The sequence below is a fragment of the Sylvia atricapilla genome, chromosome 16, assembly GCF_009819655.1.
Source record: "Sylvia atricapilla isolate bSylAtr1 chromosome 16, bSylAtr1.pri, whole genome shotgun sequence".
NCBI lineage: Eukaryota > Metazoa > Chordata > Aves > Passeriformes > Sylviidae > Sylvia > Sylvia atricapilla.
The window spans coordinates 2,567,011-2,583,335 of NC_089155.1; the positions used below are offsets into that span (position 1 = coordinate 2,567,011).

Consider the following 16,325-nt stretch of genomic DNA (forward strand, 5'->3'; position numbering starts at 1 on the left):
TGCCCCAGAGCAGCCACCAGCCCTTTGAGAGCAGCAGAGGCAGCCTTGCAGAAATGTAGAGAAGGAGGCAAGAAAATTATTAAAGATGTGGTTATTGCTTTGCACACTTCCCCCGGTATTGGCAAGGCCACTGTTCAGTGGCTCCTGCACTGCTGTCCCACAAACCTCAGCAGAGACCTCCAAAGGGCTCCAAAGCCACTGTCACAGTGACCCAAAGGTGACAGAGCTGGGGCTGCCCGCCGGGCTGCAGGGGGATGAACGTCATGGGTGGCACCTTCCTTCAGGGAACACAAACCACAGGCACCTGGTGGCACCAAAACCCCCAGTGATGATCCCTTCCAGACCCTCTCCCAGGGCTGGAAACCTCCTCCCTGCAATTTCAGGGTCTCAAGGCCACTTACCTGCCACACACACCAAGAATTAATATCTCAGCTCTCCCTGGAGAAAATCCTATCTCCTTGCCGTGAGAACTCCAGGAAGGTTTTCCTAATGTTCCGTTCCCCCCCCTTATTTTAATCATTGCATATTTCTTATGAAATTAATTACTTTGATATTGCACAGTGAGGAGAGGGTGGGGCAGGTGAGAATGTGATGGGAGAGGAGAGAGGGTTGGAAAGCTAAGGAGGACAAGGCAGAGGCCACTTCCAGGGTGTCCCCCAGAATAAGGAGAGACTGCTTCAGCTTTACTTTTCATACATTTTATTATAAAGAAAGGTAAGATAAGCATTGTGAACCGAATGTGCCAGGTGCTGCCAAAGCAGCACCCTCAAACAAAATAAAAAATAAAAAACAACCCCAAAAATGCACCTTATGAGAAACTGTAATTATGCTCTCTAATTTTTCATAAATAGACAAAAATCATTGTCAGCAATTTTTTAAATAGATGGACATATGGCCGGAAAAAAATAATAATGCCATACAACATGGATATAAACTGTCCATTTCTTGCTGTACAAATAATAGAAACAAGTTTGGCAGGCTTTTTTTTTGTTGTTTTTTTTTATACACATCTCCCTTCTATGTATAACTAAAAAATGTGCTACAATTAATATAAAATGCTTTTACTATAAAGTAAACTACTAATTTCTTTCACAAAAAAATCTTAAAGATGTCTTTAGCACAGCTCTAAAACACTTAGTAAACTACTTACAACTATCCAACAAATTATATTTTCATGATCTCTTTCACATTTGTCCTCTCATAGTTTGCCTTCTGCTCTCTCCCCCACCTACTTAGCAATAGTTTTTATTTATTTTTGTTTTTTTTTGTTGTTTTTTTTTTTTTTTTTCACCAGACCGTCCAAGGCCTTTGCATGTACAATATTCACACAAACTTCACATTTTCTTGCACAAAGTTTAGTGCTGTTAGCAAGTCAAAAGAGTGCATCCTCCTACTGAGCTGGCCTAATGCTGCAGGACACCAGACCTGGGTTTATGCTGCGTCTAAAAGCAGTTCACTAGGAAAATAGTCTGTAGCTAAGCTGATGGCAAGCAGAAAAATGGTGTCCTTAGTTTAACTTCATTATTTTTTTTGTTGGTTTTGCGCTTATTTTAATATTTTTATTTGAATTTTCTCTCTCTGTTTTTTTTTTTTTTTGTTCTTTGCGATTTACGAGGTGGGGTGGTTTTTTCATTTGTTTGGTTGGTTTTTGTTTTGGGGGGGGGGCTGCTTCCACAGAAAGTAGACTTTTTATTTTCTTTTTCATTTTTTTTTTTTCAGAGTTCAAAACTGAAAGGATAAAAAGAGAAAACTGCTCTTAGAGCCCGGGAACGAAGGCAGCGCCGAGGCGCGGTGGCCGCCGTCCCGCCCGTCCGACCTGCTCGTGCCTCCCGCGGGCTGCAGGATTGACCCTCTCAAGTGTCCTTCGAATGAGCCTCCTCCCAAAGGGGTGCTGAGCCTTAGGTGAGGTAGAGTGCCTTGTCCCTTGGCAGCATGCTGTAGGAGAAAGCAGAGGCACGGTGTCAGACAGCAGGGAAAGGGCTGGGGAGGAGCTGGCACACGGTTCATGCCACGCCGTGGCTTTTAGGGTAGTGCTGTTTTGGTTTGTTACCTTTTTTTTTTTTTTTTTTTTTTTTTTTTTTTTCCTTTTATATTGATGCCTTGAATTTTACCTTTCATGTTTTCCAGATCCTGTACTGCATTAGTGCATAACTCTGAACTCCATACAGACTGGAATACCATTTACGCTCTCTTCACATTTTGTCAGACAAAACAATCCTTCCAGGCCTGAGAACTTGGACATCCTCAGGCTCCAAAAATATAAACAAAAGTGAATCGGGGAGGAGCAAACTGGGGGAATGTGACTTCATTACCTGAAGCTGTAATTGGACAATTAACCCCTGATATGCAATTATACCAAACTTTTATCTGTCTGAGAAACTCGTGACCATTGTCCCTCTTGGGTGTAGCCTCTGCCAGGTTCTTGCATTGCCCAAGGTGTATCTACTGAAGGCATTTAATAAATACCCACTTTATTCTTTTAACTCTGTCTGGCCTTTGTTCTAGGTAGCCACTCCAAGGCATCAATATGTTTTCTGTATTCTTTACACATACATTTGTAACCTGTTGTATTAGTGGCTAGTTTTCCCAGTAGTTTTTCATGCCCTTTCCCTGGGCAGAAAGACAAAACATATTCCAAAGCCCCTGTCCTAACTTGGCTCTCCCTGGCAACCAAGGAGGAAAAACAGCACTTCAGACACATTTTCATCAACAAAGTACCAGTCCCATGTCGGGGGGTATGACTTAGAAGGGGATTGACCTTGTGGGGGAATTGCATCACCACTTGTGCTCCTAATTGGTGCTTTTTGTCAATTATGCTAATTTACCAAACTTATAAACCTGTCTGCACCCCTTTGGGGGGGTGAGAGTTTGTGGACATTTTTCCATAATTGCCTCTGAAGGCCTCCAATAAAGACCAGCTTTCATATTCATACTAATATTATCTCAAGCACGAGCGTTGTTTTATTTCTGGGTTGAAAAAGGCATCAGGGGCACAAAACACAGGGTGGGCTGCACAGAGGGCCCACAGCAGGATCATTTAGGTTGGAAAAGCCCTCTAAGATCAGGTCAAACCATTCTCCCAGCACTGCCAAATGATGTCCCCAAGTGTCACACCCACGTGGCTTTTAAAGCCTCCCAGGGGTGGTGTTTCCACTGGGCAGCTCTTCCAACGCTTGGCCACCCTTTCCCTGCAAATTTTTTCTCCACATACCAAATCTAAACCTCCTCTGGTGCAACTTGAGGCTGTTGCATTTGTCCTGTCCCTTGTCAGCTGGGAGAAGTGCCCAACCCACCTTTCAGGGGGTAACCTTGACCTAACTCTAGCCCTAGGGGGTAACCCTAACTCTAACCCTAAATTTCAGGCTGTTGTAGAGAGTGAGGGGGTCCCCGTGAGAGTTGTAGAGAGTGAGGTAGCAGAATTTCAGAGGGCATGATTTATATTTGGATTGAGGTTTGAGTTACCCCAGCCTGAGCCCCAGATTCAGGCCTGTGAAGCCTGTGGCACAGTTAGAAATTAAGGTATGGGCATGGTACAGTGGTTTTTCTAGGCATTAATAGGTATAGTTTGTAGTGTGAACACTTTAGCCACCTTAAGAACAAGATAAACAATGTCTGTTTGCATTTTTCCTTATGCTGTATACGAGTGAGAAAATACTTGTAATTGTAAACTATACTAAGTGTATACAACCTGCCATTTTAGACAGAATAAACGGAGAACATATGTTAACCACATTGGTTGGATCTGTGTTGCTCTGTCCAGCTTCCCATGTTTTAAGGAGTTCTCTGCTTTTGGTTCCCCTAAGAATAAGAGTTGGGTGCAATTTTATTTCCTCCTGAATTTCAGCTGTAAGGGCTACAACACCAGCTTCTTTCTCTGGCTCAGTCGCTGGTCTTGGTGGGGCTGCAGGGCAGGGCCAGCTCTGGGTGTCCCTGCAGGTCCCACCAGCAGGATCTTGGAATGCTCTACCTGGGATCAGCCCCACCATCCCCTGCTTCACCACCTCAGGCTGAGCCATGGAGGTTTCCAGAGTGAATTTTGGATCAAATGTGCTCCTTCTGACACTACATAAGGAGAGCCCAAAGAGGGAACCCAGACTCTTTTATTTTGGGACATAGTAGGGAGAGAAATGGCTGAAGTCCCTCTCCCCTGGCTGATGATCTGTGAAGGTTTTGCTCTGAGATCCAGGACTTTCAGTGGGGTTTATCACCTGCACACACATGATGGCAACATCACCAGCTCCATAAAGGCATCTTGCCCTTAAAAAGTGGTGGAGAATGTTAAAAGTCTTGGGAGGTTCTGGTTTGGGTGTGTTTGTGAGTGGAATAAGAGGGAAGGGGCAGACAGCAAGGCAGGGCTGTTGTTGATAGAGCTGTCTTCTGATAGAGTCAAGAGACCACCCTCTGCTAATCTCCACATTTTATAATCTGCATTTAAAATGCAGAGCCTTCCCTCCTGCACTCAGAAAAGATTTAATGCCACTGAGCAGCAGTGAGGTATTCCAGTCCTAAAACTTCATTAATTTTACACAACATGCTACAGAACATTTCCCAGTTCATTACAAAGTATTACCATAAATAATTGAATCCAAACTAAGTGCAGTTGTGATGGGTTATCTTTGCCTTTTTATAGTGTCTGCTCATTTAGCTCCTGATTTGGAAAATTCCCTGCTTTGGAGAAGATCACTACACTGTTGGAAGGAATTAGGGAGGTTATAAATGTCTGGATCTAGTGGCTGTACATGGTCGTTTGTGCCTGGACAAGGTGTAATGGACAGTGTCCCATCTTTTAGCCTAAAGGAGGGTGAGAAGAGGGGGGAGAAGTTGCTAAGGGATGACAGCCAAAAAGAACATAATCCATGCCTTGCAAAAGAGAGGAAGGACATAGAAAGATGAATCCAGTTCAGTGTTATCCCAAACATATCTAAGTGGAGGGGACAAAGGTAAATCATAGAATGTTTTAGGATGGAAAGGACACAACCCCTGAAGAAGGTGTGGAGAGAGTTGTAATCAGAAAACAAGGCAGAAAAAACAAGGCAGGCGCTTTGAGGAGTTAAGATTGAATTAGGGATTAAAAAAGATTTGCACATGATTGTAAAGCAAACTGCACCTCTAGTAGAGGTGGGGCAGCCCCCCTGGAGAAAGTCAGTGTGAAACAGAGGAATTCAGTGCCTGGGAAAGAGCAAGTGCCAGAATCAGGCTGTCAGGTGAGGGAGACAGGGGACTAGGAAAAGAGTTCGTGATGCGGCGGCAAAAAAGCACTGAAATTGTGTGCTGCAGCTTGTGGGAAGTGATAGTCAAACACTAAGCAGGAGCTGAGAAATGCTCCCCATGTCTTTGCTCACAACCTAGGACAGCTTGGGCTTCAGCCCAGAAAGAGCCAGGAAAATTGGATTGAAATCAGTAAGCAAGAAGTCATTAAGAATAGGGAGAGCAGGAGGTAAGAAACATTTAAAACTCTCTCTCCGGCATGGCTGAGTTGTGAATTAAGGAGTGTCTGCTTGCAAGATCCCAGAATTTGCAGGGCATGAGGGAAGAAGTGTCATTTGATGGCATTTTAACTAGCAAGGATAGGCTGGGAACCAAAAATCCCTACAGCAGTTCCCTTATTAGATAGAGAAGGACAGAGAGAAGACAACCATGTCAGTTTTTCAGAAGTTATCTGGATGACAAACACAAAATAACATGAGGTTTGGGAGGTTTCACCCCAGCTAAGCCAGTGCCAACAGATGTTGGACACTAAAGAAACATCCAGGTTAGACATGAAATAAAATTCATAACCCAGCAGGGCAGCCTTTGTGCTGGGGAGGTTGGGACAATCCTCTCTTCCAGGAATCTGGAACTCTACAGCTAAGTCACCTGCCATCAAGGAATAATCCCTTCTCTTTCCAGCAAGATTTTGCTCCTCACAGTGCAGCTTTAATTGCAATTAAGCTGAATGCACTTATGAGGTTGAAATGGGCCATTACAGAGTCCACAGACTTCCCAAATAAACCTAGGGCAGCACTGAGGAGCCAAACCCATGGAGACATCCCTTCATCACTGCTGTGCCCAAGATCTGTTGAGGGCTGGACCCACCCAGCTAATGACAAGGTGCTGTGGAGGAGCCCAGTGACAACTTTGAATGTCACTTGGAAATTAATACAAAGTGCATTGGAGAAAGGAGAAGAATCAGGAGGACCACGGAATCCTGGAGTGTTTGGGTGGGAATGGGTCTCAAAGCTCATCCTGTACCCATGGGCACTTTCCACTATCCCAGCCCTGTCCAGCCTGGCCTTGGACACTCCCAGGGATCCAGGGGCAGCCCCAGCCTCTCTGGGCACCCTGTGCCAGGGCCTGCCCACCCTCCCAGGGAACAATTCCTGACCAATATCCCATCCATCCCTGCCCTCTGGCAGCGGGAAGCCATTCCCCCTTGTCCCACCATTCCTTGCCCTGGATGAGGAGATCTAGATCATCTCCTTTCTTGGCTTGTGAGCAACCTTGAGGCACAGGGAGCTGCAGCCCTGTAGATGCCTGGGAATGCTCCAGGTGATGCAGAGGGGACACTGGGGCTGCAAATCCCAGGGCAGCAGAAGCAGGAGGTGAGGGCACTGCTGGCACACCAGGCTTTACAATAAACGAGAACAATCCAGCTACTGGCTGCCAGCAGCTCCTGTGCCTTCAGTCACAGGAGATGGCTCCTTTCTCAGCAGACACTGATATTTTTCAGTGCACTAAGCACTTTCTGCAGGACTGATCTCTATCCACCCGAGTTCCTTGCTACAATCTACTCTAATAATTATCTGGAAGTCTCTGCATAATCTGTGTGGTTTTAGAATGATTTTTTTTTCCAGGAAGATGGGATAAACCCATGAAATTTGATATTTCTGCTGTGACAAAGGCATGAAATGCATGAGCTTTGATCATGAATTGCATGGGCCCTCTGCTTACAGTGTGGCACTTCAGCCAGATGTCACAGAGCTTGTTTTAGCAACACAGAACTCAATCCCCACTGCTATGGGAACATTTCACCTGTTTCTAGAGTGTCCTGGGATTTCTGCATGAGACCCAGGCAGTGGGATTTGCAGAGGGAATCAAATGTTTTCCCAGCTGATCCCTTAAGAAGTGATGCTTATTTCTAGAGGAGTTCATTTCTGGGATCTGCCCAGCCCCTCTGGAAATTGGGATGCATGTGCCACAACCCTCCAAGCACCTTTAGTATTTTGCCCACAACACGTGAAGTGACTTTAACAACCAGGTCCCGATCATGTTCCTTCTTTCAGGCTGTCTGCAGAGATTTCAGGGAGGAACATGCAAAGGTCAGACCTATCCATGTCCCTGAGCCCCCTTGGGCAGGCAGACACCACGGATACTCTAATGGATCAGGCAGTTATTTATTTCCCTGTAAGAAATAAATGTCTGTACAGTCTGTGCCCAGCAGTTGTAAGTGCTCTGCTGGCACAGACAGGAGCCATGCTCTGAAAAGCCTGGGAGCTGATTATTATTTCTGGTGAAAGCACCATGTTCCAGCACTTGAAGGAAATCGATACTCCAACGATATCCAGCCTCCTTCCCAACCTGCTCCCACAGAGAACGCTGGGAATGTTCTACAGAGCACAGGAGAGTCTTAGAGACCTTAGAGCTGAGCCAAGAGTGGATGAGGCAGAGGTTGGAAATGGCTCCAACACACTCCTTGTTCTCCAGCTTTAAGTCTACCCTGATATTATTCATTTTCTTGGGAATTCAAGCAGCATTACAGGGATCTTCATGCTGGCACATTCATGGCAGAGCTTGTAGAGCATAAGGGGAAGATCTGTGCAGATGTCAGTGGGGTTTCCTGCATGGTGCAGGGGGATGGAGCATTGTGTGGCTCTTGGGAGGATTGAGGGTTTGTACACTAACCCCAGGAATGGCAAGGGCCCTACTGGTAGAGACAATTATGGGAGGCTGTGGCCTCGGTGATAAGAGCAATTGCTTTAGGAACACAAGAGCATTGCTTATCACAGAGTGGTCTGGATTGGAAAAGAACTTAAAGCTCATCTCAATCCACCTCCTGGCAGGAACAGGGACACCTTCCACTGTCCCAGGCTGCTCCAAGCCCCAGTGTCCAGCCTGGCCCTGGACACTGCCAGGGATCCAGGGGCAGCCACAGCTTCTCTGGGCACCCTGTGCCAGCCCTGCCCACCCTCACAAGGAAAAAATCCTTCCCAACATCCAATCTAAATTACCTTTCTTTCAGTTTAAAGCCTAGTCCCTGTGCTAGAGAAGTCAGGATCATCTAGGTTGGGGAAGATCTCCAAGATCATTGAGTGCAGCCATTAACCCAGCACTGCCAAGCCCACCACTAAACCCTGTCCCCAAGAATTTCTTCCTCACATCTAATCTACATTTCTTCTCTTTCAGTTTAAAGCCATTCCCTCTCTGCCTTTGCAATTAGTTGTTCTCCAACCTTTTAATAAGACTCTTTAAGTACTGGAAGGCCACACTGAGGCCTGGCCTTATGGACATGGCTGCTTCCAAACCTCCAGCAACTCTGCTGGGGGTACTGCTCCAGAAAGACATGTGTCTAACCCTTCCATGGAATGAAAATAAATAAAAAGAAGAACTAAAAAAAAATCTTTTCATGTCCAATGAAGAATTTATCCATGATTTTTAAGCTCTCTGCTTCCATAGCATCACTCCAGTGAGCCTGCAGAGATGAGGGAGCCTTGAGGTTCCCTGAGCACAACTAGCTGTACATTTTAGGGCAGACACTGAGCAGTTGGGTCACTGTCACAGCCCAGATGTGCCCTGGCAGTGAGTTATTCTGTCTACTGGCCTGCAGTGGTTGACCCCACACTCCCTGCTGGGGTAGTCGCTGTCCCACTCAGTGCTTCCCGGAGGGTTTGATGCGCCAGGTGAACGGGGTCCAACACTGTTCTGAAACTCAGACGAAATATGGGAGAAGTCCTGCAGGATGGAGAGGAAAAGGAGGGTTACAGGAGCACCCAGAGCAGGAGAACTGCAGATTTAATTATAGTGCAGAATCACATTTACAGGCATTGTCCCCAAAAGCTGTCAGTTCAGAGCACGCGAGGAGCCCCAGGGAGAGAGGGGGCTCCAAGCCCAGACCATGGTGTCAATGCAGCATTTGACATCCCTTTTCCCTGCTCTTTTTGTCAGGCTTGCCTCCTTGAGGATTGGAATGGCTGTGGAGGGCACACAGCCACAAAAGCCTTGTGGGATTTTTGCAGTCTGGCCACCAAAGCCAGAGTCCAGTGCAGCTCTACTCCTGTGCCGTGCTGAGTTCCCCACCCCAGTGTTCAGGAACAAGGGACAGGCACAAAAGCAACACTGTCCCCATGAGCTGCCACCACTGGCAGTTCAGCAGGGACACTGAGGGGCTGCTTTAGCTGAAAACTGATCAGTCTTCCCCATTTTTGGGGGTGGGTTTAATTAAATTTGTATCCACTAGGCAATGAACAGAAACCAGATTCATGATAGTTACTGAGCAAAGATGATGATTTTTTTTCCAAAATATCCAAATTAGGGCAATGGGGGGTATTTTTAAAAATATTTTAATATTTTATTCACAAACTATGTGAAATGATGTTTCACAAAATCTGCCCTCAGCAACAGCTCCTACCCCATGAGTGATTGTGAGGATCCCCAAATTAACGCTATCACCAAATTACAGAAGCCCCTTTCGCTGTGCAGAGCTAAAGCCCAGTCCCTGTGCTGGAGAAGTCAGGAACATTCAGGTTGGAGAAGACCTCCGAGGTTGCAGCCTTTAACCCAGCACTGCCAAGCCCACCACTAAACCCTGTCCCCAAGAATTTCTTCCTCACATCTAATCTACATTTCTTCTCTTTCAGTTTAAAGCCATTCCCCCTTGTCCTATCACTCTCTGCCTTTGCAATTAGTTGTTCTCCAACTTTTTAATAAGACTCTTTAAGTACTGGAAGGCCACACTGAGGCCTGGCCTTATGGATATGGCTGCTTCCAAACCTCCAGCAACTCTGGAGGTTTTTACACATTTTTTTGCTTCTTCCAGGAATGGCGCCTCCACCGGCTTCTCTGGACAGCTGTTCCACTGCCTGATAACCCTTTCAACAAAGACATTTTCCTGAATTTTCAATCTAAACGTTCTCTGGCACAACTTGAGGCCATTTCCCCTTTGTGCTGTCCCTGTTCCCTGGGAGCAGAACCCGATCCCTGTCCCCTCCTGTCAGGGAGCTGTGCAGAGCCACAGGGTCCCCTCTGAGCTCCTTTTCTCCAGGCTCAGCCCCTTCCCAGCTCCCTCAGGAATTCTCCAGCCCTTTTCCCAGCTCCTTTAGGAATACTCCAGCCCCTTCCCCAGCTCCTTTAGGAATTCCCCAGCCCTTCCTCAGCTCCCCCAGGAATTCCCCAGCCCTTCCTCAGCTCCCTCAGGAATTCTCCAGCCCCTTTCCCAGCTCCTTTAGGAATGCTCTAGTCCTTCCCCAGCTCCTTTAGGAATTCTCCAGCCCCTTTCCCAGCTCCTTTAGGAATTCCCCAGCCCCTTCCCCAGCTCCCTCAGGAACCCCCAGCCCGTCCCGGCCCCTCAGGAATCCCCCAGCCCTTCCTCAGCTCCCTCAGGAGCCCCCAGCCCGTCCCGGCCCCTCAGGAGCCCCCAGCCCGTCCCGGCCCCTCAGGAGCCCCCCAGCCCGTCCCGGCCCCTCAGGAATCCCCAGCCCGTCCCGGCCCCTCAGGAATCCCCAGCCCGTCCCGGCCCCTCAGGAGCCCCCAGCCCGTCCCGGCCCCTCAGGAGCCCGCAGCCCGTCCCGGGTCTCCACGGCGGCCTGTGGGGAGCCCCGCGGGCGCACAGCCCCGGGCCGCGGCACTGACCTGCTGTCCGGGCGGCGAGGCGCTGAGGGCCGGCTGTACCTGTAGCGCCATGGGCGGCGACAGCAGCGGCTGCTGCGGGCCCTGCGCCATGCTGAGGGGCTGCGGCAGGAGCGAGCTCTGCGGGTGGTGCAGGGAGAGCTGCTGGTGGAGCGGGGGGCTGATCTGGAAGGAGGGCGGCGGGGAGGCACTGAGGCTGGGCAGCAGCGGCTTGGAGGGCAGGCTCCGCGACAGCCCGGCGTGCGGGTGGCCGCGGTAGCTCTGCAGGTCCGACGGGGACAGGAAGGAGCCCAGGCCGGGGTAGGGAGACGAGGCCTGAGGGGGCATGGGGTACATGGGCTGCTTGGGGGGGATCATCTTGGAAGGGGGGTTGCTCTGGGGGCTCTTCGTCTCGCCCTGGTCGGCTGAGCTCTGTGGGGAAACAGAGTGGGAGGTGGTGAGGAAGGAGAGGAAACATGAACGTGCATCCTGAGATGTCCATCTGTGCAGGTGAGCTCCCCATGGATGCTGCTCCTCTCCCACGTGAATTCCCAGCCCTGCACAGCAGCCACAGGCTGGGTGCAGCATCCCTAGCTGGAAAACTAAGCCCATTAACTCAGCCGTGCCTTTGGCAGAGCCCGGAGCATCAGGAGGAGAGAACCAGTGCGGAGGCAAGCTGCCCACCAGCAGCTCACTGCTTTGGGTGAGTGACAAACCCCTGCTGCTTCCAACAGAGCACAAACGGGTCTATAAACCCTCTGCTTTCCCCATCCTATGCACTCCTGCAGCCCTGGTGGGTCTGTAATGCACGGGACAATTGTGGCATCATTGTGGCAGGAAGGAGAGAAGGACAGGGGAAATTTTCTGGGTTGGACAATGATGGTTTTGTCCTGCAAGGGAGTCCTGTAAAGATACTCCTGATCCTTTCTCACCCAGCAGCCAGGACCAAAACAGTTGCTTTGCTCAAAACAGTTTTGCAGAAGAGCAATTGGAAAAATTGGGAAAAAACCAAAGCCATAGAGCATATGCCTCCATGACTTCCATGCCTTCCACGACCCCTGCCCCACGCTCCTGAGAGGCACATTCTCAAGACAAAACCCTCAGAGGCTTCCAGAGGAACCAGCAAGAGTTTTAAATCCTCAACAAATCCTTCCCATCCCCTTTTTCTGTCCTTGCTGCTGTTCTGTTGAGACTTTGGCAGCTACCTGTCTGCACAGGGGCTCTGAGCCTTTCCAGCTCCCCATCACCACATGCGTCCTGCAGAAGAGGGGTGGTTTGGGAGTCATGTTATTTCCCATGGCAGCTGAATGTGATGATCAGGCTCTGAGAATGTATCAAGGAGAAGCTTTGAAGGGGGACCACCCCACTACCCAAGGGCAGCATTATCCTGAACCAGGAAGATTTTGAGCTCCACAGGAGCCACCCCGAATTCCCAGGCAGGGAATGCCTGTGTCCCCTCTCTGGAGGTGTGGAGGAGGATAAGCTGTGAGGTCCCTTGAGATGGGCATCCACATCTAGGAGACTGGGCCCATCAATGCTCCCCAGTGTGGTGTTGCAGCACTGGGAGTCCCTGTCTGAGCTTGAAATGCCCTGAAATTTCACTATTAGGCACTGGAACGGGCTCTCTGGGTTTGCAGTGTGGTAAGCACCCATGTGCTCACATCTCATCAACCCACAGTTACAGGTCTTATTCCATAAAACTCCCTAAAAACTCCCTAAAAATCTGGTCTAGGCTGAGCATGCACAGGAGAAGCAACACCTGGGTTCCTCAGCAGGTGGGACAGCCCAAGTGCATGGAGCAGGGTGCAGCAGGATGGTGGTACCTGTGAGCCCAGCCCAGGGTGTCACCTTCCCCTGGGCCAGTCCTTGGTGTCACCTTGCCCTCCTGACCCTTTGCTGCACTCACACCCTGAAAGCAGGCAAGGAACAGAGGGGACAGGCAGCAGGGACCCCTTCACCCCACAGAGGACACTGATGAAACCTCCCCTGCTGCTGAAGAGGCATCCCAAGTGGGGCCTCACTGCAGGGTGCTAAGGGCAGATGGCAGCCCAGCTCCTGCCCTAACCGTGCTGCAGAGCCCCTCTTTCAGCCCCTTGGGAAGGTGCTAATGCTGGTTTCAGTTCTGGTATGACAATTGCACAGCATTTCTGATAGATTTGCTCCTCCCTGGAGGCTCCTGTGCGCTGTAACCCGTCCATGAGTGTGGCTGTACCTTGGAGACGAGGCTGGCCCGGTACGCGGCCAGGGCTTTCAGGTACTCCTTCTTGGCAGCTTCTGTTTTCCTCTTGTAAGCCTGGAAGGACCAAGAAATGGATAATCATTAATAAAGGGAACAGGGGGGGCTGCTGGGCTTGGCTGCACCCCACCTGCTCAGAGGGAACCCCCTTCAGTGGGGCTGTGTGCATGGAAAACTCAATTCTGCTGCAGAGGAATTGATGCCAAACCAAGAAAATGAAGCCCCTGGATTGGACCATGCTGGGATTTTTGGAGGTATCTCTGGTCAGAGAGGTCTGTGTGTTTATACAGGTTTATACAGGAGACACAGTCTGATTTTATAGGGTGAACACACTGAAGTCCCTTCCCAACAAGAAGCAGAGTAAAGAGCAATCCAGGCTCTTGGAAGAGCAAGACAAAAGCCAAAATCCTCAAATGACAGGACTATTAAAATCCATTCCAACTCAAACCCATTCTATAATTCTATGATGATGACCAGCTTAAAAATATGTGACACAGTCAGAATTCCAGCTATCCATTTGTTTTCTTGGATTTCCCAATATTAATTCTTTAGAGCTCAAAACTCCAGCCCTTCTCTGCAGTCTGGACAGCTGGGAACTGCTTTCTCATCTTAAGAAAGCTGAGATTTTTGCCTCATCCTATGACTTGGTGAGCTGGAGCTTGCAGGGAAGCAGGAAGTACCAAGAGAGTTTGCTTCCACTGAGGAAAAAAAAATAAAAAATGGAGCTTTGTAAGGTGAATTATGGTTTATTTTTCCATCTTTCCTCGTAATGAGAGGTGTCTCTTGATCATGTCAATGCTGGTCCTCCACATGGAGGTGAAGACCTTCAGTAAATAATGGTGTGATCTAACCTCTTCCCAGCAGTGGGAATCCTGCAGGGTTACACACATTAAACTGAGTAAATGAGAAGAGTATTTTAAAATGGAATAAAAATTTCAGGATAAAGGCAAAAACTCCCAGGAAAAATACTCACCAACTCTCTTCTCCACTGGAAACCCAAAGCCTTCCTCAAGTGATGCATTGAAAGTTGATTTAAATTAGAACAGTTTTGCATGTATTTAATTCAGTTTTAAAACCGTCAACAGCTTCCAGCAATTGAAAAGCAGAAGCCTTGTGGGCACATTCTCTGTCCGGGATGATTTAGGTTGGATATTGGGAAAATTTTCTTCATGGAAAGGGTTGCCCAACCCTGGGACAGGTTGCCCAGGGAAGTGGTGGAGTCACCATTCCTGGGGGTGTTTAAAAGGCCCATGGATGTGGCACTTGGGGACATTGTGGCCATGGCAGTGCTGGGCTGACAGTTGGACGGGATGACCCTAATGCTCTTTTCCATCCAAAACAATCCCAAAGTGCCACGATTTAGCTCATTCCCCCTGCAAATTTCCATGGCCATGGCAGACTCCCAATACTGACCTCTGAAGGGAGAGTAACCTTCCAGCAGTTGAACTGAATGTGAGTTTAAAATCAGTACAGATAAATCCTATTAAAAATGGATTGAAAGCCTGATTTTCATTGCTAAATCGCAGCGAGCCCTGTAATGAAACGTTTTGACTCGACACACTGGAGGTCTCAGATGGCAATTTTCTGAAATGGAGCATTTCCCTACGTTTGTCTTTGGCTTTATGGTATTCAGGAAATATTACATTTGCTCCATTCAGAACAAAATTACTTTTCAAAATGTCAGCCTGAAGAAGAGTTTGCCTGTGAAAAGTAACTATTTCTTCAAACAGTATCAGTTCCCTTAATAAAAGCTATTACCTTTCTCTACAATCTCCACATCTTTTATTAGAGAATCGAAGAGTGGTCTGGGTTAGAAGGGACCTTAAAGCTCATCCAGTTCTATCCCCTTGCCATGGGCAGACACCTTTCACTGGAGCAGGTTTGTGCCCATCACAGCCCCACAGAATTTATTGTGTTCAGCAGCAGAGCTGGTGGGTGTTCTTAAATGTGGTACCTGATGCCCTCACAGCAATGAAATAGGGATTTCTGTATCTCAGGCCAGTGTTTAAGAGTGGCCACAGCTGGATGCTGGTCTATGGAGAACATATTGAATTATTTTTCCTCTATAATAGCAAAATACAAGAGTGATTTTACGTTATTTATATATATATATATATTTTTTTTTTCCTGGGATGGTGGGAAAACAAAGTATTCAGAGCTATGCAGAGACAAATTTAATTATTAGCAAGACTTGCCTCAGGAAAAACCTGCAATTTCTGGACAGTGAGAGGACAGGTAAATGAGACTTCCTAAACCTAAATGCAAATAAATAAATAACCAATAAAATCTGTGCCCATCTTCATCCCCATCACTGGCTTTTCCTGATAAACCATTTTTTTATGCCACTCTTCATCTGTTCTTGTCTCTTTTAGAGATCTCCCTCGTGTTGGGATGTGCTGCAGGGTGGGCTGTGGTGCAGCAGGGCTGGGAAGGGGCAGCCAGTGGCTCATTCTGCTGCAGGGAGGGGACATTGCTCCAGGCAGGAGCCTCTGTGTCCCATGGGCCAGCCCTGGCTCAAGCCTGGCCGCCAGCAGGGCTACAGAAGGGTGATGGGGTGAGCTCAGGGATTGTGCTCTCTTGGTGTTTCTCTGGAAGATTCCCAGTGGATTACCTGGGTTTTAATCATAGAATCCCAGAATGGTTTGGGTTGAAGGGATCATTTTGATCCACCCCTGCCATGGGCAGGGACACCTTCCACTGTCCCAGGCTGCTCCAAACCCTGTCCAGCTTGGCCTTGGACACTTCCAGGGGTCCAGGGACAGCTTCTCTGGGTGACCTGTGCCACCACCCTCATTGTAAAGAACCATCCTAAGGGTCTCCTTTGGGAATTTTGCAGTCCTGCCCTGCACCCACACGGGGCTCCATCAAGGACACCGAGCTGCTTGTCCCCAGGGAATCACCACGCTGACGTGGGATCTGAACAAAGCTCCTGACAAATCCTCTGTGTAAAGGCAGTTCTAGTGCAGCATTTATAACCTTTAAAATTTTAATTTAAACATTGACAAAACCACATTACTTTCTAATTAAATCCCATTTTCTCCCAGGGATTTTAATTTTGAAGTAATTTATCAGATTTAAGGATCCTCAAAACATTTTGCATGTTTTTCTTCCTAACCTGCCGTGCCCACTGATTTATTTTCTTTATTCATTAGCAGGAGGATTCATTAGTCATTAAGTGAGTGGGTGGGTTGGGGGGTGGGGGAGGAAGTAAAAATGGTTAGTGATTATGAAAACAAAAAAATCAGAGCTGTAAAGAAGCATATGTTTGGATCGTAATCCTGACACCTCT

General features: G+C 48.2%; 1 protein-coding gene across 1 annotated transcript in view; it reads right to left on the reverse strand.

Moving 5' to 3' along the window:
- Window positions 1-682: 682 nt before the first annotated feature.
- TOX2 (TOX high mobility group box family member 2) overlaps window positions 683-16,325 on the reverse strand; it is a 149,361-nt gene continuing 133,718 nt past the window's right edge. The window contains exons 6-9 of the mRNA XM_066330565.1: window positions 13,013-13,093; window positions 10,825-11,232; window positions 8,798-8,928; window positions 683-1,935 (exon numbers count right to left, since the gene is read on the reverse strand). Of these exons, the coding sequence (XP_066186662.1) occupies window positions 1,899-1,935; window positions 8,798-8,928; window positions 10,825-11,232; window positions 13,013-13,093 (657 nt within the window). The 3' untranslated portion in view covers window positions 683-1,898. The remainder of the gene's footprint in view (window positions 1,936-8,797; window positions 8,929-10,824; window positions 11,233-13,012; window positions 13,094-16,325) is intronic.